Consider the following 23431-nt stretch of genomic DNA (forward strand, 5'->3'; position numbering starts at 1 on the left):
TTACATGCATCTTCTGCTGTTAATCTCTGACTATTTCCTTCCCCAGTGCTCACCACGCCAGAAAGAAAGAAGTAAAAGAGCCATAAAGAATATTAAAATCACATGCACACGTTTCCAACCATAAATCTGGGCCCGAGGTGTAATTGTTCCTGTGATAAACCCCCCCCGTGTAAGACAAGGAGACAGCAAAGAGAGAAAAAATATTTTCTAATGAGAGTTTCATGGGGAGGCAGCTCTGCTGGCCCTCCCAGCTTCACCTTGACTGTGGGTAAAGCACCAGAGTGAAAGTCAGGGCAGGGGAGGAATTAATAACCTGTATCCCCACAATAGCAGCTAATGGCTAAATAAGGATGCAGAGAAGGCAATTAGAAGGAAAGTCACACCGAGGTGAGCGTTACTGAACGGACCATCTAAAATCTGGAGCTGAAGGATGGCTTTTTGGAGAAAGCCCTGGGTTTGCCCTTTGTCTGTGCCTCTTTCCCCAGCTGCCCATGCTTTGCAGGGGCTCTCTGTGTCCCCACATCACCAGTGTGGGAGCAGAGCTGCCATCTCCCCTGCTCCAAAACAGGGTGCCAGCCCCCAGGATGCAGGATAACTCACACAGGGTGGGACCATGGGACAGTCCTTGCTCTTCCCCAAATGTTCTATGTGCAACAACACAATTTAATGTAGCCCTACTAAGAGCTCCCCAACAGCAAATGCTTTGTTTGAGACGAATCTGCAGGTCATTTTTTCCTTTTTTTGTAAAATGAGTAAAAAAACATTGCAAGTCAAGAGGTCTAAGAGCTACTGGGAAATTCTTACAGACCTCCAGGCTTGTTGCAACTTCTTATGGAGTATTAAAAGCTGTGGCTGGGAATGCCCAACAGCAACGAGTATTTTGAGTTCACTGAAACCCAACAGGTTTGCAGAGATCCTGGTTTATTAAAATTCATTTGAAAATGTCTCTTATTTCCTGTCTTTAGTTAAGCACCAGATTTTGTTTTTCACTCCACCACCATGCAAAACCACCTGCTGAGCCATTCATCCTCCCAGCCCGTGCCTGGGCTGCTGCAATCCCAACTCAGATGAAGAGTGAAAGCCCCAGCGACATCAAACAGCACCAGAACAGGCTCTTAGAGATAATAAACCTCCCAGAGCAGACTCCTTCACAGACAAACCCCACAGCATTCAAGAGCATCACTTCCACAGATCAAAGAGGAGAAGGGAAGTGGGATTGATCTGATGTATTTGTTTCAGAGCCTAAAAGAGAAGAAAAGACCAAGTAATTTGTTATGGAGTTTAGAGAGAGCTTTGCCTCTGGAGGACAAGACTTACAGCAGATGATGGTTCTTGACGTGCGAGGCAAAGCACCCCCTTGATCTTACAAAACATTTTGGCTACTTTCTGCATTGCACATGCACAGAACAGAGAGCCCTGCAAACACCAGGGAAGGCAGGAGCAATCCACAGCCACAGCACATCACGCAGGGGGATAATCAATTAATATTTCACGAGGCACCTAATGCAAAAACCCTCCCTCGCTCTCAGGTTGCCCCCATGATCCCTCCCACGCCGCATCCTCATCATCCACTCCTGCACAGTAAATCTCTCTGTGGGGAGAAGGAGCAGCTCCACACGCTGCCTTGGCTGCTCTCTCCTCTGAATTATTTAACGGGAAGAGCCAGGTAGGCTGCAATTCTAACAGCAATAAGCAGGAAGGTTTATTTATTTATGAGCATATTTCAGCAACTGGGTGTCTTGTCCTAGCAACTGAAGCCAATTGTTCACCTCTGCAGTGCCCTCACAGAGAATAGAGGGTCAGGGATGGGTCAGCTTTAGCCTGATAATTTTATACTGCAGCATCTTGGCCTCAAATCCACGTGTGAAAGAGCAAAAAGGACCCAGCATGGTTTATTTTCTATTTTTCCAGTATCCATTCTGATTTCTTGGGGTCAAACACCAGCCCTGGGAACAGGAAGCCCGGTGACAAGAAGGGAGGGTGGAAATGTCCCACCCAGTGCTCTCCATCCCAAGGAGCTGTTCCCACTGCTCTCGGTGGAGATGGTCTGTCAGGCAGATCCGCAACGAAGTTCTCATGCCTTGTGCAAACACCCTCAACAGACTAAAGGAGGTGGTTCATCCCCCTTTCTGGAGCGGGATTCCAGCCTCTCAGCACGATAACCTCCCCCTCTTTTCCTAAGATCACACTTGAGTGTTTTAAAAAGCAGGTGGAGTAAGTGACACCCGGGAAACCTGAGCTGCTCCCATCTGCTGCCCCTTCTGTGAGGGGTTTCTTCATAAACAGGAAGGATCAGAGCCTCAAGCTGGTGCAAAGGAGCTTCTGCAGCTCTGCTGGGATGGAAGGGGCTGTGCCAAGTCCTCCTGGCCCAGAAGCTGGCAGAAAAGCGTTTCCATAATGAGGAATACACAGACTGTAATTACACCTTGCAGTACCTCACAGATCCCATGGCTGGAGGTACAGACCTTCTGACAGCCCTGCTTTGAAGACAGCATTGTGGCAATGCACAGAAAACCCACGGGACTCTGATTTCACCAAGATTTTTGGGCTTCAGGCTGTGCTTTCCATGTGAGTTCAGGTGTGGGGTTTGTAGCCCCACAGCTCCCATGCTTCCAGAAAAGCCTGTCTGTCCCACTGCTGAGGTTTCATGCTGCTTCAAACCCCGTATCTCAGACCTTGGCTGTTCACAGCACATCACTTTGACAGCTCCAACCTTCCCTTTTTCTTTTTTCATCTTCTTTTCCTCCAGGATGGCTCACCCTGCGAACATGGGATCACCCCATCCCAGTGACCACGGATTCCCTGTCAGTCATCAGTTCTGGAACCTCAGTGCCTAGTGGATCCCCTGGGCACACCATCACACCTTCATGAGCTCTCCTGGAGCTGCCCAAAGAAATCCATGTAGTTTTCCCAAGACATTTGCCCACAACTGAAAATTCCTTCCTTGTCGGCTTCGGTGGGATTAGGCAGATTAAAGAAGCATTTAATTTACTGATGTACCAAGAGATGGACATGAGCTGACCAGGGACAAGCAAAGAGGTGACCTGGAGCTGCTCCTCCAGCTCTGCTCAAGACCCAGGCAGCACCTCCAAGATTTGTTTCCCATCTGTGAAATGGGAACACCATCAGGGAATGATTTTGGTCAAGCACTGCGAGGTAAAACCACACTATTAATGCCCAAGATCCATTTATATGAAGCAGAATAGAATCGATTCTCCCCATGCACAACAAGGCACATTGGAGCATACCAAAAGCTGCTGAATTTAATTAAAATCATACTATTGTGTTACATTACTCATCTCTGGAAAGAAGCACCTCACACTGTGCCAGATTTTAGACACGTCCTCTGAAAAATTATGATTCGCTTTTATTTGTGGTCTGGAACTTGCAGAAATTCTCACAAGATTAATTTTGATAGAAATTCAGTGGGGAAAGAGCAAGCTACATCATGAGATAGCACAAAGATGATGATTTTGCAGGAGGGAACTCAGCACATAGCACAGTGCACAGCCCAAGGCTGAGCTGCATGTCCTGCTTCAGCTCAAATCTGAACTGAGGATTTCTGGGGACGATGAGACAAGAAAAATAACAGCTCGTATAACTTTACATTTCAACACATTATCGCATTTTTAAAAAATCCTCATGTACCAATGCTTTGCTCGAGCAAGTGGTATGATTTTCTCCTCACTTCAGCTCCACATTGACGAGAACAGATGGATAAAATCAAAAGGGGAATCCAGAACCATCTTTCTCAAAAAGAAAGAAAAAAACCAATCCAAACCCTGTTGGCTAACAGCATAACTGATCACTAGGGAATGATTTCCATAGTAAAGACCTGAGATGCACCTCAAGGTGTCCAACAACATCCCCACAGGCTCTGCAACTGCCTCTCTTTGGAAAACACTCGGTTAAAACAAAAACCTGGAACCCCCATTTTTAACTTGTAGCAAAGCTGCACAAGGAGATCTTTCAGCACTCTGAGTTTTCCTGCTGTACCTGAGCAGCTGCTATCCTATGAAACACGTGCCAATAAAAATAAAGAAGTGCCTAAATGGATCTTTTTGCCTGATTCCAGCCAGCACCAGCATATCCCAGCCAAGCAGGGTCTCACTGTGCAACATAAACCAGACCCAAACAGCCCACCTGGGCTGAGCAGCACGTTCTGAGGGTCACAGGGAATAAACACATTTGTGCTTCCCCTTCTGCAGATGTGAGAGAAGATGTGAGGTGCAGAGAGACATGGCTTGTCCTGGAGCACCCCTCTCTGCAGGCACAGCCCGTGGCAGCACCTCCAGCTCCCATCCTGCTGTTCCCCAGTGCTGGAAACCCCCCCAGTTCTGAATACTTCATTTTGGATCAGCTGAGCCCAAAGCCTTTCTCCATCCTTGGGGCAAGGGCTGCATTTCAGAGACACAACCAGAGGTGATGGGAAGGTCTCACCCAAACAAGGCAGTGCCAGGGTGGGCAGTGACCCAGGAGGAGCCCTGAGGGAAGCACTATGTGGGCAGAGACAACGTGCAGCGACAAGGGAGGTGCACCCCAAAACCCAGCAAGCCCCACCTGTGACTATCAAGCCGAGCTGAGCACATCAGAGCTGTATCTTCATCACACAAAGCTGCTGGTGGGGAGGGGTGGGAGAGGAACTGCCTTTGCTTTCGTTAGCAGATGCTTACGGGGTGACCTCAGCATCTCCCAAGCCTACAAAGCAGCCGAGCAGGAAAACATGTCAGTGATATTTTTCAGACTCTCTTAGGAGCAAGTCTGTGAGGACACATACTTGCCAAAATAAATGTGTTAAAACCATTTTTAGCGGGAAAGGAACTGCTTTCAGCCAAGGATTCTGCTTATCAACAAAGGAAGAAGCTTTATGGTCACTCCTAAAGAAGGTTTGTCTGTGTCACAAGAAACCACCTCCACTTGATCTCCTGCTTGTGAGGTCTGTGCTGAGCCCCTGGATTTGTGCTGATCAATCCCAGGACTGGTCCCACTTCCACACACCCCGGAGCACAGGAGAGTGCTGCATAGCAACTGTATCTTTTCCCAGACATGGATCCTCCCACAGCCTTCTCCATCCATTTTATAGCAACACTTAAAAGTGTGTACAATGAATAAACAACGGCAGTAAAAAATTATGGGCAGAGTGCAATTACAGAGAGCCATTGGCAACGAATAAAACAGCCCTTGTAAAACCAACCTTAAGGAGAAGAAGTCCCATAACTACCTCCTCAGCAGAAGACACTTGAGGACTTAATTGCTAGTGACTTTAATTGCTTGCTGTTTTCACACGCAGCTGGATCCGCCTCCCGGGCTGAGCTCCCATCCCCAGGGATGGGGGGAGCAGAGACCAAATCTGATCTGCAGGAAGCCTCCAGCATGCTGGAGAATCTTTGCAAATCCCATAAAAGATTTCCCCCCTCTCCCTTCTCTCCCCCAGGACAGCAAGGGGAACACCTTGATCAGCTGCCCCAGGGTTTGTGCCACCACATCTTCTGCAAGAAGTGGGGCTCGCTGGCAGGACCACAAGGTCCCCTTTGCTGGGTCACCTCCATTGCAAAAAGAAGGGTATCCCTGCATTGCAGTGAGGCTCAGTCTGATGGGGAAATGGATTAAAGTCATGTAACCTGGACAAAACTCCAGGTTTAATTCCACACCAGTGGCTGAAGCACTGAGGAGTTTCCAGGTTACAAACACTGGGAGCAGAGACATGCACATTTAGCAGGGCAGGGCTGGAGGCTGCCCATGCAGGACCAGCTCCATGTGCCCCCCTGCCCCTCTCCTGCAGGCTGGGCACTGCATGCCAGGAATGCTGCTCTGACTCTCCCTTCCCATCCCTCCTCCCTTTCACCCCCACACACATCCTGATATTATTGGCAAGCTGTTAAGTACAGAAACTCCAGGGCTGATAACGCTGCAAACCTCATTTTGGGCATGTCAGTCTTTTTTAATGGTTTTACCTGCGCAAAAGGGAGCAATGATGAGCCCTGTCAGCAAGGCAGGGAAAAGCAGGGTGGTAGGGAAATCTCTGGATTAAATCCTCACTGGTGGGAGGATGCTGGTACAGCCCATTTAGTTGCCTTGAATGTGCCTGGAGGCAGCACCGACCTGAGCTAATCCCAGTGCTGAGCTTCATTCCCCTCATCACACTGTCTGCACTTAGAGATGGGCAAAATCATACGACCATGGAATGGTTTGGCTTTGAAAGGACCTTAAAGATCATCTCATTCCAAACCCCCTGCCACGGGCAGGGACATTGTCCACTAGACCAGGTTGCTCAGAGCCCCATCCAGCCTGGTCTTGAACACTTCACTCCCAGGGATGGAGCATCCACAGCTTCTCTGGGCAACCTGTTCCAAAAAACCGGACACGGGATGGCCGTGAAGGCCATTCAACAGGGTGCCTGTGGACAACCTGGGCCTGACACCCACTCAGCACTGGATCTCAACTGATCACTTATTCTTCCCAAAGAGGTCCTGCCTTGGCCCCCAGGATGGGGAAAACACAACCATCCCAGTCTCCCTCCCTCCACAGCCCGGCCAAAGCACTGCCACCATTCCCACGAGAGAAAGCCTCCTCTGGCAATCAGGATTCACCCTCCTCCCCCCCATTTGCAAATGTTTTTAAATCTATGTTATTAACTGTAGTGCCCTCTGAAGAGAGTCACTGAGAGGTTCAGTTCATATATAAAGGATTTACTTAGATTAAGGGCCTCCATAAAGGCCTTTGAACATGGAAACTCCTTCCCATTCTCAGCTGGCCTTGCTGTGCACACATTAAAAATGCATGCAGGCAGCATGAGCCAATATTCCTTAACCTCCTGCTTTGCTTGCAAAACTCAGCTTCCAGAAAAAACATATATCTCAGGGAGATGAATAAACACATGTCCCCTCTGCTCAGAGCTCACATTCAGCCCCTGGAGCCTGCCAGCACCAGGTGGATGATGGTCAGAGCCCAGAGGACATCAGGATGTGCCACAGGCAAAGGAGAACGGTCATGGCTGTGGCAGGAAAGTCTTAAGAGAAAAAAAAAAGCTCTAAGAAAATATGAATAATCCTGGTTTATTGGGACCTGCAACAAGAAGTCTTGTTGTCCTCCAGAGAGCTGACTTTGATTGAGAAAACTTGGAAAGGGAATGAGAACTCATGCTCCAAAGCACAGGAGAAGCTTCACGCAACATCCCTGCACAACCATGCTGCTACAAAATCCTCCAGGCTGCCTTGGAAGCACTTAGTGCCAGTCACTGTGGGAATGGGGTAATGGAATTAATGGGTGCAAGTCGGGTCTGCAGTGGAAAATCCTGGCTGTAAAACAAAGGCTCCTTGTTCAGGGACAGCCACGGATGGGCACAGTGGTAACTTCGCCCTGAAACTGCTGACAGTCCTCCAGATAGATGGAGGAAAGGATGTGAAACAATAATAAGTTAAAAAATCTCCTCTCCCTAGTTGATGGGCAATGCTACACGAGGATCTGTTCTTTGTCCCCAGGTACAGCCCTGTAAGACAACAGAGGGATGAAAATCCCAGGAAAAAGTTCCTATCCCTTTACCACAGAGCCTGTGCTCCCAAATGAGATTGAGAGGGCTGCCTGTCCCCTGATGAGCAGGAAGGAGTCAGTCCCATTAGCCAGGTGAACAAAGACATTTCTCACCTCCCCATTTCTGAGAGGGGAAAAATCAAACATCAAAAACTAAGGGAGTTGCCCAGGGAGTTGTACAGCACCCAGAGCAGAGCCAGCATCCAAATGCAGTTCCATTCATCTGCTTTCCCTTCAGTGCATGTCTTTATCCATAAAACCATCTTTCATCTGAATGTGAACACCTTAAATTAACGAGAGAAAATGTGCCTTTTCCTAGGGAGGCATCAATGAGCCTCTTATCATCAAGAACATGTTATGGGCACCACCCCAAAAATCACCCAGCACAGTGGTGGGGTCCTTGCAACGAAACACTTCTTTAACCAGTGAGGAAACATCATCTGGGCTGTTTGCACAAATCTGATTTTGCATCATTTGAGCCCATCCCCTGCCAGGAGGTGAGTCAGGGATGCCCCATGCTGGAGGGTGATGCTGGAGGGTGGAAGCAGCCCCTGGGATGGGGACAGGGCAGGGGCTGTAGCTACAGCTGCTGTGGATTAAGCACAGCCTTAACAGGGCACTGCAAACAAAACATTGCATTCAACATCTTTTTTTGCCATGTTTTGCTGCTTGTAGCTTGTTTCTTGGAAGAAACACTCTGTCATCTCAACAGAGCTATCCTGATAGCTATCTGGTGTACTCCATGAAACAGGATTTTTCTGGCAAGGTTCATGTAGCTAGAAATTATTAAGGCAGAAAGACTAATTTTGTTTCACTGAGTACCATACAAGATTGATTTTTACTTTTCTACATGCCATGAAACTTATTTAAGGACAAGTAATAGGCTTTAGGATTTCTTTCACTCTCAATTTGCGTGATCCTGACTGTTAGACCCTAAAATAGGGGCTGGAGCAGAGCCACATTCATGCTATGAGACTGACGACCATACAATCCACACACCAGCCTAATTTCACTGTATTTACCACGTTTTTGAGCACAGTGCCTAAGCCAACAAGACTCTTCTTATTTATTTCAATGGCAGCATCTCCACTGGGAGAGGGAAGAGTACAGACCCCAATCATCAGTGGGGACCCCAATGAGCTGAGGGGCAGCAGTGGCTGATGTGAGCAGCCCCTTCAGGGAGCCAGAGCCGCTGCTGGTTCCCACAAGATTAGATTAATTCATCTGAGATTAGTTTCTATCACTGAGGGCTTTGTGATGGTGTAGCAAGAAATCATCTAATTTAAAGGAAAAAACACGTAGCGACGGACAAAGCGAGGGCGCTCTGACCACAGGGGACAGTGAGGTGGGAGGGGACACCCCACAAGGGTATTTTTGTAGAACTACAGAATTCAATTCTAGTCTAGTCTAGTCTATTTTCCAGCTAATGGAGTGACAGCATTTTCTGTTCCTGCAGAGCTGGCAATGGGGAGGAGAGGCAGGGTTAATATGCAGGAAAACAGAGTTAGAAGCAGAGGCTCGCTAAGCTCTGTGCTATTCTTGTGTAATTATGGTGCCAAAGGCTTCCAAGATAAAGGATTTTAGTGGGAACTGTAACTGCTGGTTGTAAAATGCATGAGAAGAAGCCACATATCCACCGGAATAGCAAAGCCTCCCTTGTCCCTGGATCCCAGCTATTGCCCAGCCCTCAACAGAACTAACAGGGACTCAGCCAAAGCCTTCCCACGGAACACAGCTCATTCATCCTCTGAGGCAACTCCAGGACCTCCCTCCCTTCCTAGGGAAGGGCTTTTCCAGGGATTACACCCTGCAACCCCTTCCAGTGATGCCCCAGGACTTAAAACCAGCCCTTGCCAGGGCACAGCAGCTTGTGCACCTGGGTTCCCCATTGCTCCCTGCCTCCAAACGCCTTGGATGTTCTTTTCCCTCAAAACAATAATCACTGCAGGCTTCTCCAGGACTCAGGCAATGTAGTCCTTAACTTACAGCACATCTTTGTTCCTCAAAGCCTCGCCCCCTGAATCTCCCCCCCTGTCCTGCTGGGATCTGTCGGGTTTGTGTTCAGCAGATGGGAAAGCACCGAGTCGGTTTTACACGTGAAAAGCTGTTCCCCCTCCAGCAATATCAGTGCAGCTAAGGCAGGGAAAATATGTTCTAACAGTGGAAATCATGGCAGGGGGTGGTGGGCATGGGTGGCAGGGCTGGCAGTGAAGCAGGGACCCCATCCAGGCTGCATTCCCTGCATCCTGGCTGTGCCTGGCCCTGCAGACTGTGCCATGCTACCCCCAACCAGAAGAGCAGCAAGACACATGCTGTGGAGAAAAGCAAATGTGTTCTATAGCTGGGGATGAAAACACACACACATTCCCCTACAAAAAAGGAGAGAAGGTACTTTAGGCTGAGAACTCATCCCAGTTATAGCTGTGTCCTAATGAGATGTTGCCAGATTAATAATACAAATGCACACTAACAAGAAAACCAATTGCAAACCAATTTTGCAGGGAGCTGAACAAAGAGCAGGATAACAGCTCTGCTTAATAGGGCTGTCTGCTCCTTTTAATTCCTTCTCCATTGCTCCTTCAATGAGCAGAGGAGGAGCAGCCAGCCCACCCCGGGTGCCAGGGCAGGGGACCCATACCCCCCTCACCCCCTCAGCAATGTTGTCTCTGACAAACTCAGAGGGAATTTTCCAGCTGTTAGGGACAGAAAAGCCACCTGAGCTCTTCTGCACAGGAGCAGGTGACAGTGGGGACAAGGGGTGATACCACAGCTCATGGGCACTGCTGGCTTTCCTGGGATCCCTCAGCTGCACAGTGAACCTGAGCAAAACCCCCAAGGGACATTAAACCCGCCCCTGCTGCCCTCCCCAGGAAGAACAGTGTACACAATTCATCACATTTTCACTTATTTTATCTGAGACTATTCCCAAGCAGCCCATAAGCTGCTTTTACAAGTACCCAGCCTTCATCCCAAAGGCACCCTTGATGTCTGTTTAACCCTACTAAGTGTAGCTTCTAATGAGTCTGATGTGATTAAATACTAGGAATATCATATTGAAAGGATCTTACCTAATTCCTTTGGTTTGAGCAATACTGTGGAAGGAGAGCCTGGATACTGCAGAGATCACCTGGAAATGAGAGAAAAAGATGCTGGTGTGCTTACTGAGGACAGAGGAAGGTTTGGTGAGGACCCACACACAGCCTGGTGTTTGGACCTGGGCCACTGAAATGGATGTGCTCCAGTCCCCCCATCAGTGTCCCAGTGTCACCATCAGGGCTGGGAGGACACTGTCAGTGCAAACACTGCTTTTGGTTCTACCACTGAGCACAAAAGACATTTAACCCTCAGCTATAATCATTCAAGAGCATCATCCGAGGAAACTGCATCCCACACACATTTAATATGTCCAAACCTGCCCTGATAGGTTTTATGCAACACTGAGAACCACTGAAAAAACCCTCTTACTTTGTATTTTATCACAAAAGGATTATAACTCCTTTCATGTCTCTCCCCACACAAAGATGATCTTATTGAGGCAGACTTGCCAAGACTGAATGGTTTTGACTTCTTGCAATTCAATAAAGATGCATCATCGGTTTGTCAGAGGTGAGTGCAGACCGTCGCCCTTTTCTGGCAGAAAACAGCCAGAAGTGATTCAACAAGGAAATATTTTCATCAGCATTGCAATAAGGAACAGTAAAACCACCAGCTTTTTCTGAAAACTCCCATTTTTGATGGAAGTTTTAATTGCTATGAAGAATTTTCAATGAAGAGGAACAACGAACGGGTTTAGTCCCTTGTAAATATAAACCATGTTTTACTCTTGCTCATATCCATCATTTCAAAGCTAGATTGAAAAAACAAACCTATTATTTTTGGACTGGTTTCCAAAATTGGGATGAATAGAGATGCCTGTGCCTGGGACACAGATAAAGGGCTTCTTGAGCAGTCCCTGCTCAAGGACCCCCAGCTCCCACCTCTCCTCCAGGTGTACAGACCCAAACATCGTGGGGGCTGTTGCTGACTGGAGCTGCCCTGAACCCAACCCAGCAGTGAGGTCCCCTCAGGGATGCTTTATTTAGGGACTGTGTCCCCCCATCCTGCTGAGGGGATGCTCCCCTGCTTTGCTAAGTCATCTCCACACTGGTCACCTGGGGAGCACTGGATTCTCTCCTGGGATGCTGGTGGTACTCGAAGCCTCTCTCCCTCCCACATTATTATCCCAGAGCATCAATCACTGTCTTATCACACACCCTCATGCAAATCCTCTCTGCTGGAAAAGCCATGCAAGCACCAGGTTTGTGGAGAGCACACCAGGCTCCTTGGGACTGAGGAGCCTGAGCTCATCCTGCTGCAGCAGATCCTTCTCCAAACTCTATCTTCTCCACACTTTCACAACCTCCACCCCTTTAATTTTTCATTTCTTTTACCACTGCCATGAATTCCAGTCTGGCTGCTCCACACGTGGACCCTGAGCCAGGGCAGCAACCAAGGAGCTGCCACAGTTTGGTGTTAGGCAGGTGATTTTCACATGGAGAACAGGGAACAGAACATCCCTGAAAGGCTCCAAGGCTCATCAAGGCAGAGCCATGGCACAGAACTGCCAGCACGTGGTACCTGCAAGCACCAAGACCAGACAGGGGACAGTGACTAGAGACCCCTCTGGCACCCACAGCCACGCTCCACAGGGCTTAAAATACTCCAAGGGAAGTCCCAGACTGATTTAATGAGTCTCTTCTGCAGCCTATTATTAGACCTCTGAAGTAAAAAATCAGTTTATGAATCAGACAGTTATACCGCAGGGTTTGACTTCCAGGGAAATTTAAGAGAGAAGCTCAATGTTCTCCTCGCCAACAAGTTTTCCTTTGTTCTTTTATGAACAGCCCCAAGCTCTGAACATCCTGGCACATCAAAGCCCAGGACCTGGTTCCAGTGAGGAGCCAGGATGCACAGACACACTTGCTGACACCGAGGCTCCCAAATCGATGCTCAGGCACGTAAGCAAAGCGACCCACTTTGAGGGATCAGGTACAAAGAGCATCCCTGAAGCTTGGCATCTCTGAAAGACTGAACAGTGACTGTCCCAACATAAGGGAATATTTTCCCAACAACAGCTCCTGCTAAGGCAGTAGCCAAGAGCAAGAAAAGCCAAGTGCAAGCCCAGCTCCTCACAGATCCCATGCTCCAGCCTGCCAGCCTGGGAAGTGCTTAAGCATTCATTTAAGGATAAGTAATCCTCTCAATTTCAACAGGATTAAACAACATTCTTAAAAGTAAGTCAATCCTTAAGTGTTTGCTAAACTGTGTCTCATTTTCCCTATAAAGCAGCTTCTTCTTTGCAGACAAACCCAGGAATAATTTCTGCCACTCCCAGCTCTCATGTTGGATCAGTCCAGGGGGGAATCCAGGCTGTTCCACACCCACACAGCAGCTGGCACCAGGGTCCCTGATCTCATCTGAGGATTTTCCTTGCTTCTGGAGTACCAGGACATACTAATACAACTAATACAGATATTCCAGGTGGTGAGGTCCTGGCACAGGTTGCCCAGAGAAGCTGAGAAGCTGTGGCTGCCTCATCCCTGGAAGTGTCCAAGGCCAGGTCAGACAGGGCTTGGAGCAACCTGGAAGGTGTCACAGCCTGTGGCAGGGGAGTGGAATGAGATGAACTTTAAGGTCCCTTCCAACCCAAATCATTCTGTGATTCTATGACACTAAGTGGAAATATAATTCCCTGGTTATTTATACCTCCCCTTTCTCTCATGGCAGCCTGGAAATGCAGACTCCTTGTTTCCCCAAGGCAGATGGTACAACCAAAAAAGATTTCCTGCTGTGGGTTATTGGTTCCTTTCAGATTTATGCTGATTATTTCATAAGCTCAGATCTCTGGCTGCTTAAAACTGAAAATCCAGTAGAACTGAGGCTGCTGCATCCTGGAAGGGATGAGCAGGGACACCTTCCACTAGCCCAGGTTGCTCCAAGCCCTGTCCAACCTGGCCTTGGACACTTCCAGGGATGGGGCAGCCACAGCTTCTCTGGGCAACCTGTGCCAGGGCCTCCCCACCATCACAGGGAAAAATTTCTTCCTAGTATCTAATCTAACCCTGCCCTCTGCCAGTTTAAAGCCATTCCCTCTTGTCCTGTCACTACATGCCCTTGTCAAAAGTCCCTCTCCAAGTCACTTGAACAGGCTGTTTGGAAAACTATACTGTTATCTGAGCATTTTGCTTCCAGGAGACCGAGGGCTGTGGGATTTAACAACAGATTATTATTATTATTACCTCTTCACCCATTTCTCAACGCAATTTCCTCCTAGAAAACTGCTTTCAGCACACAAAATTACCATAAAAGCTAAATATAAACATCCCACTGACAATAAGATGCCAGGAATATAAACAGGAATATAAAGGTGTGTAATGCAGGTGCTGCACAGACAGAATTTCTCTGCACGAGACCTGCAATGGGTTAGTGGGAAAATTCTGGTGGTTTTGCCATGACAAGTGAGGAATGCCAGGAATGTGAAGGGCATCCCAGTTTGCCTTTGTATTTTTAGACCTGAGCTAAATTCAACCACCCAGCTGATCATCTGCTGACCAGCGAGACCATCGCTGCAAATCAACAGCACCAGAAAGGGAGCACGAGGGTTGTGCACGTGATTCCAGAGGCTGAGCATCAGATTTAAAAAGGCACCAAGTTCTGCACTTCATGGGAACAGGAAAGAAAATAAAAATAAAACAAAATAATCAGGGCTCCTAGTGGGTTCCTCACATTCACCGGTCATTTTGGAAGAAACCTGACTAAAGAAATGAGGTTTTTGAAAAGAATAGGAAACCAAAAACCACCACACCACCACGATAAGAAATCCACTACTTTTCTTCTTTACTACCAACACTTTCTTTTAGGAATTACAGATTTTAAAATAAACTGAAGCCAAACAGAAAATAAATTATTGTGCTTACTGCTCTTCTACTTCCTTCAGCATTGTTTATTGCTGATGGTATCTCTGAGTATCTAGAAAACTCTAAAATAAACTTTCTCATATTTGAAAAAACAAACTGACCCAGCTGGACTGCAGAACAATTTGCATAGGAGGGACTTCCCAGCTCTTGGAACACCAGAGGTGTGCCTGAGAGTTGGAGTGAGCTGAGGGCTCCCAGCCAGGATGGAGCCCCAGCAAGGATGTGCATTCCCAGAACAAATGGGAGATTTGCTTCTAAGCAGGAGCTCTGCACAACAGTGATAATTCTGGACAGAGACCTCTCTGTGTCACCTCTGCACATCCCCTCTCCAGGGGAAGATGGTTTCACAGCCTGGAATTACATGGAGTAATCTTCTGGTTTACCCCTACACAGCAAACACTAAACCAGCCCTTTTCCCTGGACACAGTGCAGCCAGGGTTGCTGCAGCTTCCCATAGGTTTTGCTGGGAATTCCTTAAATTGACATCTCCTGATAGAACCTGGTACCTGAGAAGAGCATCACTCTCCATGGCTGTGGCAGGAGGAAATCAGACATGGTGGGATATTTTCTTGGGATGCCAAGGGAGGGCAGAGCCCCATTAAGGGGTCAAGTCAGTTGTATTTTCCTACATCCAGGATCTCTCAGCTGAACCTCATCCATCCAGCTGCCTGCTAAGGACAAGGACTATTAAATAATAATCCATTTGGACAACTGGTGTGAGCCTTTCCATTGCCTGCCTGAATTATTTTCCCTTCACCTGCCCAGGGATGCCACAGCTTCTCCTCCCATTCCCACTCATGCCAGGTGTGGTGGTTGCTGGCATGAAGCTTCTGGAGAGGTACCAGCTGAGTGGGTTTGGGCTGATACATATTTGATAAGGATTTCAAATCAAAGCCAGAGAAGTTTTCCTGTAATGGTGTGTCCAGAGTTCCCTCCTGGTATTTCACTACAGGGCCCACAAAAGAGATGGGGAAATCTATGATGGGAGTATAGTAAAGCCTCTTCACTTCTCCAGCAAATACCTATTCCAGGGATCCTGGACTGCCACTCCCATGTGATTTATTGAAATATCAATAGCTTGGGACACTGCTATGGAGCTGTAGATGAGCTTCAGAGCACCCAACAAAACACAGGAGAGGGAAGAACCAGAAACGTAAAACAAAACCCATTTGCCAGAACAGTTGGGGAACACAATTTCTCAGCTTCCAGCCTCTGGGTTTGCTGATCCCTTGGCTTCAAAGATGTGTGTGCAGCATTAAGTGCAGTTCTCAGGGGTGTGGTAAACACCATCCTGAAGCCCAGACAGCGGTTTGGTGGAGAGCTGGCCAGGGATGCCAGGACCACGTGTCTCAGTGGGGCTGGGCCGACCTCCGAGCTGCAAACCAGCCACAGGAAAGCCAGGTATAAGCTGAATTTTGCCTCTAAAATTCAGCAAGGAAGGCTGGATGTACATGCCCCTTCCTCTTCCAAAGGAATCCTTGGTCCTGGAAGCAGCAAAGGGTTAAATAATCTCAAGTGAGCATCTGACACAGATTGTCCCCGAGACCTCTTAGCCACAGTTCAGAGCGCCCGTGTCAGGCTGTGTTATGGTCACTGCACATCACAGGGACAGTGATTACACCTCTAGATAATGAGGTTAAGCCCTCTAACAAGAGTCTATCATCAGAGATGCACTTCCCAGGCAAAAGTACAGGAAAAAAAAACAAAAAACCAAGCCCAAAACCTCCCATGTTTCACCTTATTTCCTTACAAAGCAGCTGGAGGCAGCGACTCCCCAGCACGGCACCTGCACAGCAGCATTTTCCAAAGGAATGCTGGAGTACACGTAGCATTTGTTACAGACCTGACTAAAAGGATCTAAAACACATTCCCAGCCAGCACAGCAGCATTCAGGCACCAGAATAATTCCCCATTCCCATGGCTCTGCTCCTTGGGGCCCCAGCACCAAGTCCCACGAGCAGCACAGAACAGGAGTGAGCCTTGCCATGCTGAGAACACAGCAAGTAGAACCAGAGATTTCCCAAGCCAGAAATCCTTTGGAGCTGCATTACGTGGTGATCATGCACTCACTGGATCCTCACAAATCCATATTTGATAAGCATTGGATTACACCTCTATATAATGGGGGAGTAAAGGAGCTCAATGCCTTCAACCCCTTCATTGTCCCCAAGGTTTCAAGAGGGGCACAGGGGAAACATGGCACTACCTGCCCTCACTGCAAACACAACAAAAGCTCAAAGCTCCCCAGGGAGCAGGAGGGGTCAGGAAAAAGGGATCTGATGCAGAATAGGCATCCCCAAACAGGAGGGAGAAAATCCCCAAGGGAACAGAGTAGGAGCAAAGGAGGGAAGTGGATTCTTCTCCTGCCTCTGGTGCTCCCCACAGTACCACTGGCACTGCTGGCAGCTCTTCAGGAAGCAAGCTCCAGCTACAGATCAATCCTGGATGAGAAATTATACTAGAAAAGAAGACAGGAACAGGACTCTGGGAATCATAGAACCGTTTGGGATGGAAGGGACCTTTAAAGGTCATCTAGTCCTGAGAGCAGGGGGAAATCTTCAACTAGAATGGGTTCTCAGGGAAGACAAAGGGAGTTTCTGGACCCTCAGCTGCTGCAGAATCCCCCGACTCCCACCAGCTGCTCTGATTTACAGCCTGGACTGTGGCTGGATCAGGGCTCTGAGGACTCAGGCTGGTCCCAGGGCTCCGGCAGCTCCTCCACTTCCCAAGCTGTGAAGCCCATCAGCTGTAATGTGCTGCTCTGAGCACGGCTGCTGCTGCTCCCTGTGTGTTTGGCTGGGCTTTTAAAAGCAAGGTTATTAAACCCGTTGCTATTTTACATTAAACCCATGATTTGGCCGCATTACGTGTTGGGGATGCAAATATTAAGTCACTGGCAAAGCTGCTGCTGATTTCCAGTGGGAACAGGACTTGTATATCATTTTAACACGTTTATTTTGAGCTCTTTGGGGCTGGCATCATGTCTGCTATCATGAAGTCTTACAACAGCAGGCAGTCACTGGAAAACCAGCAATATTCCCTTACAAGGAGGAGAAAAGAGTAACTCGGGTGGATTTATAGCTACTGGTAGAAAATCTCTGTGCTGTGCCACACCATCAGAAGTTATCCAGATGCACACACACCATCTCCCTTATTTAAGACACAAATTTGCCTTTTCCTATCACAGAACAGTTGAGTAGTAGAGGGAACAGCATCATGAATCTCTTGGAGCCCTGATGTCTGTGCACGAGGAGGTGTCAGTGCTCCTCTGTCCCCATCCTACAGCAAACACACCCATCCAGGAGCAAGGCACAGCAGGACCCTCACCTCCCCAGGGTACGAAGAGGATGCAAAGGCAAGAGGGGGCAGGAGGCAAAGCATCCCAACACGTCGAAGCACCGAGAGCCACGAACCAGCCCGAGCGCGGTCCCCGCTGTGCCGCTCCCCGCGCCGCCCACGGCTCCCACACGCAGGAATTAATGCCCTGAGACCACAGTGCTTGCCTTATGCTGCCGAGTTCCTCTAATACAACAGCAATAAACAGTTATTCTGCTACTTAATGGGCTCTCTCCTCCGCCACGGCTGCTGAGCTGCCGCCTCGTTCTGTTACTTTTATTATCGCTATGCGATAGCAAGGACTTGGAGCGAGGAGCTGCCTTTGATGGGACTTTAAAAGCCTCAGGGGGGGAACCCAGCAGTTTCCCAAGTGAAGTAACACCAAAGACAACTGAGATGAGCTGAGAAAGTGCCTGCTGCTGTGCCTCCAGCTGAACGTGGGGTAGAGATTCATTTGATGGTCCCGAAATACTCGAACCAGGGAGCTCAGCAGCACCCACGGGTGCCGTTAAAGAGTTTGGGCACAGGAGGAGAGGATTGCAAGGGCTACAGTCAGCAAAGCCACGAGTCTGGGGCAAGCTCAACAGCGTGGCAGGTGCCACTAGGCTGTGTGACAGACACCCTGGGCTTGGGGGAACACAGATATGAAGTGGAGGCAAGGGCACGGCCTGGAGGAAGCTCTGGGTGACACGAAACAAATGGTTTCCTGTAAATGGAGAGGATTCACAGGGCATTCTGGGCTGTGCCTGCTGCAAGCCCAACCCAGATGCCTGTGAGCTCCTGTGCACATCCCTCCTGCCTGGGGACAGACATACCTTACACTCCCTGCTCAAGGGAGAGGACAAACCATATGAGGTTTTCAGGAGATGCTGCCTCTGCAAACATCTCTGCCAGAGAGGAGGTGAAAACAAGACAGATGCATCTTTATGCATCCAGCACTGGACTGAGCAAGAGAGACCTGGTGCTATGGCAAAGGCCCTGGGTAAGGAAGGGTCAAATGACAAGCAGACAACAAGAGGGTCCTCAAAATATCAGGGAACTGCCCTGCACATCCTGTCCTCCAACACCCAGCACTGCCACTTAACAGAAAACAACTCAAGTGCTGTGCAGGAGGTGCAGGGGTGAGTGGCCATGGACACCTCCTCCCACAGAATCCCTTCCTGCATCTCTGCTGCTTTCCCTGGCTCAGCTTGGCCCCGTCAATTTGCACAGAACTGGCAAATAACAGAAAATAAAGCAACTGTTAAGCACTTGCGTAAGAAAGGAAGGAAAATGAAAAGCCTTGATATCCAAAAAACTATTTATGGGACAAGCTTGGTAGCGCCTCTGAACACTGATTTGGAAATGAGCCATCAGCCTGCACCACCACGCTGGGGTTTAAGGTGACACCAGCCAGTCTCACATTTCTGCATGATACAGAACAGCATTAATTAAATATTAAGTGAAACTGTTTCAGCACTGGTGTGCAGCAGCGTGTGAAACTGGAACCAGGGATCAGAGGGACGTGGGATTGAACACAGGGCTGGCTGGATGCTCCCATCCCTCCCTGTGGCTCCATGTAAGAAAGCAGAAAGCACATTGTTCTTTTCAGAGATCCCTATGGAACAATGCCCTGGAGATCCACCCCGGGCTGATTTTAACAGAGGAATTGTCCTGTCTCGGGTTTCCGAAGGTGGAGCAGAAGAATGCAATGTTTTGCACGTGTTAAATCTTGAGATTTTAATGTTACTTACATATTTACACACTTCTGTGACTCACGGGGCCTTCTAGAGAGCTGCCCTTGGATTTCTCTCCTTCTGGAAGTACCTCCCCATGTCTTCCCAGGGCTCCAAGGTGCCACCACTGCCCAGGAGTGCTGTGTCACCTCCCCCAGCTTTGCCCAACACCTCAGCCCCTCGTTTTTCAAGCAATTCCAGTGCATTCCAGTAGATGTTGGGATTTGCTGACCTGTGAAGGGCAAGTCAGACAAATTTTGCCTTTGCTTAGAGCAATAATGTAATATATTTGGGCAAAGGGGAGCCAGCAGGGAAAAGAAACTAATAAGAACTTCGTTTTTATTGCAGCTGGGATTTCAGCATCCTCCCAATGGATTCCCAGAGACAAGGAGGATTCCCAGAAACGCCTGAACACTGGAAGTCTGAGCTGAGGGCTGGCTGCTTTCCTCTAGACTAAGGATATTACAAAATTGCCTCTTAAGAAAAAAATCCAGCGTGTAACTGGAGAGGGCTCATTTGCATGGCTTTGTAATGGTTACAAAAGCTGGCTGCAGGAGTGTGTCCTCTGGGGAACAGCTGTAATGAAGCCAGGGAACTGGCCTTTCCTGCGAATTAGAGGGGGGAAAACCACAAGCAGACTGGCTAGAGCAGGAGTTTGGTTCAGGTTCCTGGAGCAGCCGCTCAGGTAAGTGCACAGTGAACTTCCCTGGCCGGCTGCAACAGCTCCATCAGCGCGTGCCGGAGCTCCTCGATTCCACACCCCAACACGGTTCTCTGCCCTGTCCAGCCAAGCTGGCTCCTTCCCTCTTGCCCCTAATTAACATCATCGCGATTCCCTAATGAGCCTGGCAAGATGCCGAGTGAGGAAGGAGTTCAAGCTCCAGCGTGGGAAGATGTGAAAGGCGTAGGACGTGGGTGCTGACGGCTCCGACCTCGGCAGAGTCCCTGCTGAAAGCCACCAAGCTGTGCTGGGCACCTGGCCCACAGAGAGGGGCAGGGACAGAGGAGGAAGTGTGGGGGGGAAAACACCAACCCTGAAACACTAATTAGCTTAAAATGCTGGTAAACAGGTTTACACAGGCACCCAACTGGGGCTCAGCCCGCAGCACCTCGCACCCTCACGCAGGACCCTCACGCAGGACAGAGCTGCCACAAAGGCACCTCGTGGCAAGGGGTTTGAGCACGGGGAGGAAAACACCAGCAGAATCATTTCCATGCAGGTAAAGAGGGATGTCAGCCACTGAGAGCAGAGTTCATTGTGCCTCTGCCTTTCCAAAGCCTGGCCCTGATGCTCTGGAGCTCTGCAGGCTTTGGAGAGCCTAGAAAAGCATCTCTGTCTTGCCCTCAGGGCTCAGAGCCCACCTCGTGCTAGGCAGGGTGGTTATAATTATCATATCCCTGCTTTGCATGGATGTACTGATCAGGAATGTTCAGGGGAAGGGTCCCACAAACAACTCCAGAGCAATGATGCAAGTATCAGAAATGACAGGATGGCCACAGCATCCAAAAAATGGCCCCAGCCACAGAGGTGTTTGTATTACACTATAAGAAAGACCAGGGCAGGCAGAACTTCGGCCAGAAACCACCTGTTCCTGCTAAACATTTGAATTCAGGCAGTTTCAGTTAAGTTTCCTCTCCAACTTGCAGGTCACCTGCTCCACAACCTCATCCCCTCCTTCTGCTTAAGGGCTCAAGGTCCTTCTCCGACCCCAGCCCCTAATTCATGATGCACAAAGTCATGCACTTAATCAAAACCCTCATCTTGTGACACAAAAAAGAGCTCTGTCTTTCAGTGAATTCCAGCCAAGGGGACTGCCAAGGGCCCCCACAGCCCCAGGGAGGGAAAGCAGCTCTGTGCACAAGCTGCAAGGAGAGGCTCTCCCTCAAAAACATCCCTCTCCCCTCCCCCTGTATTGATTGGATTTGTCGAAACAGATGGAAAAAACAGCTAGTCAGATGCAAAACACGGATATCCAAACCTGCTTCCAAGAATCTGGCTTAAATCTGTATTAAGTTTAATCCCTTTTGATCAAGGCCTTGTATGTAAGCAGAAAATATTACAGATTTTCACATACCTTTAGGTCCCCATTTCCGCTCGGCTCTAAAACAGAGTTGGGAGGTCAGAGAAAAGCATATGGAGCACAAAAAAATAGAGGTTTAGGAACATTTTGCATGTGCAGGAGAAATTGGAAGCATCCACATGAAACCAATCCACTTGCACAAGGGTAATTTACCTATTGAAAAGAGAGGGCTTAAAATTCTCCTTGGCTTATTTCCTTCATCACTGTTCCAGGTGCTAAAGAAAAAAATGCAGCACTGTATAAAAGCAAGACTAGAGAAAAGTGTTGAAAAGGCAGTTCTTTGCATTTTGCAGAGCCCCCCAACTTCTGGCATGGCCACAGCATCCAGCATGTGTTTCTCCAACGAGGTTTAAATCCCTTCCAGTCCCAGAGCAGAGCACTGACAGGAGATTCCCACACCAGGAGCTGGATACATAGGAACAGTTCCAAAGCCTATCTGCAGACCAACAGACCATGGACAGGTTTGTCCCTTCCTGCCACATCCAGGGGTTTCGGCTCCAAGGGTCAGACCACAGCATCAACACCCCACTGAACAAAAATATCCTGCTCCAGAAGGTTGAGGCAGGTTAACACTTCAGAGACCACCCTGGTCCAAGCCCTGAAGGCAGCAGAAGCTTTTCCATTGATTTCTCAAGCTTTGAGCCCTGGATACATCTTGCAGCTCTACTTAACTCTACTTAACTCCCCCCATTATACCTGCAAAGCATCTGCCTCTGCCCCAGGGAGCTTCACGGAAGCAAAGTCCCTCCCAAAGCCCTCCTGCAGCAGCACAAGCAGCTTAATCATCACAAGCCTGTTTGAGACAAGCATGTTTTACAGATCGGCAGAAAACTTGTTTAAGCTCAAAGAAATTCCTGTAATGCCAAGGTACACAAAAGAGGCAGGAGGCAATGGGAGTTTTTCAAGTGTTCAGTAAAAGGCAGCTCTTAGAACCTGCTTGGGATTTGCTCCTTTGATTTGTTCAAACTTGGAGCTGAACATTTGCAGGGATGGGAGACCTTTCCCACTGAAGTTTCTTTCCCTGCAGCTACACAGAGTCAGGGCTTGTAGCAAGAATCCCACTTGGCTCCACAGATGTATGGGCTGCTCCAAGCTTTCTGCACACACACATATCCACCTGGATGAAACATCTTCACTTTCACAGCTTTAACTTTTAAAGAAGGCAGGGAAAAGGCCCAGAAGAGAAGAAAAGTGCAGAAAAACTTGGTGTGCTGGGAAGAAACAGCCAAATACCTCTGGGAACACACAACCAGGAGAGGGTTGGGGCTCTTCTGCCTGCACTTCCCTTCCTGAGCACCACAAAACACAAAGTAACATGGAGCAGAAACACTCAGGAAAAGGAATGTTAGGAAGAGAAGCACAGGAAAGTGGGATGAAGTCCATTTCATTAGCTCTAATCTCCTGGACTCCAGGGAGGATGAGACAGGTACCTTGTAAACTCTGGGAGTTTATTATTATTACAAGCTGGCTTGCCAAGCGAAATTCCCCAAAAGCCACCCAGCTCTGAGCTGCCTCCTCACCCCAGATCAGCACTAGACTGTTTCCACCCACTGATTTTCCCCGTCTTGCACAGCCAAACCAGAGGGATGTGCCAACATCACACTGCTGGCCTGACCCTTCACTTCTTGTATATCTCAAAAGTGTCACCTCTGGGTTCCCTGGCAGACATGGAAAACAATGGTGTTAAATTCCCAATTCCTAGAAGAACAGGCAGCCAGCAGCAACCAAACTGAGCTGTTCAGAAGAGTGAAGCAGGGGAGGAGCAGCTCAGAGCAGAGAGGAGAAATTCCCAGCTCCTGAGGCAAGGTCAGGT

General features: G+C 48.7%; 1 protein-coding gene across 1 annotated transcript in view; it reads right to left on the bottom strand.

Moving 5' to 3' along the window:
• VAV2 (vav guanine nucleotide exchange factor 2) overlaps positions 1–23431 on the bottom strand; it is a 130598-nt gene that overhangs the window by 36122 nt on the left and 71045 nt on the right. Inside the window, exon 3 of the mRNA XM_017809922.1 lies at positions 10599–10657. Coding sequence (XP_017665411.1) covers positions 10599–10657 — 59 coding nt within the window. The remainder of the gene's footprint in view (positions 1–10598; positions 10658–23431) is intronic.

This window comes from Lepidothrix coronata, unplaced genomic scaffold (genome assembly GCF_001604755.1).
Source record: "Lepidothrix coronata isolate B3197 unplaced genomic scaffold, Lepidothrix_coronata-1.0 Scaffold28, whole genome shotgun sequence".
Classification (NCBI taxonomy): Eukaryota; Metazoa; Chordata; class Aves; order Passeriformes; family Pipridae; genus Lepidothrix; species Lepidothrix coronata.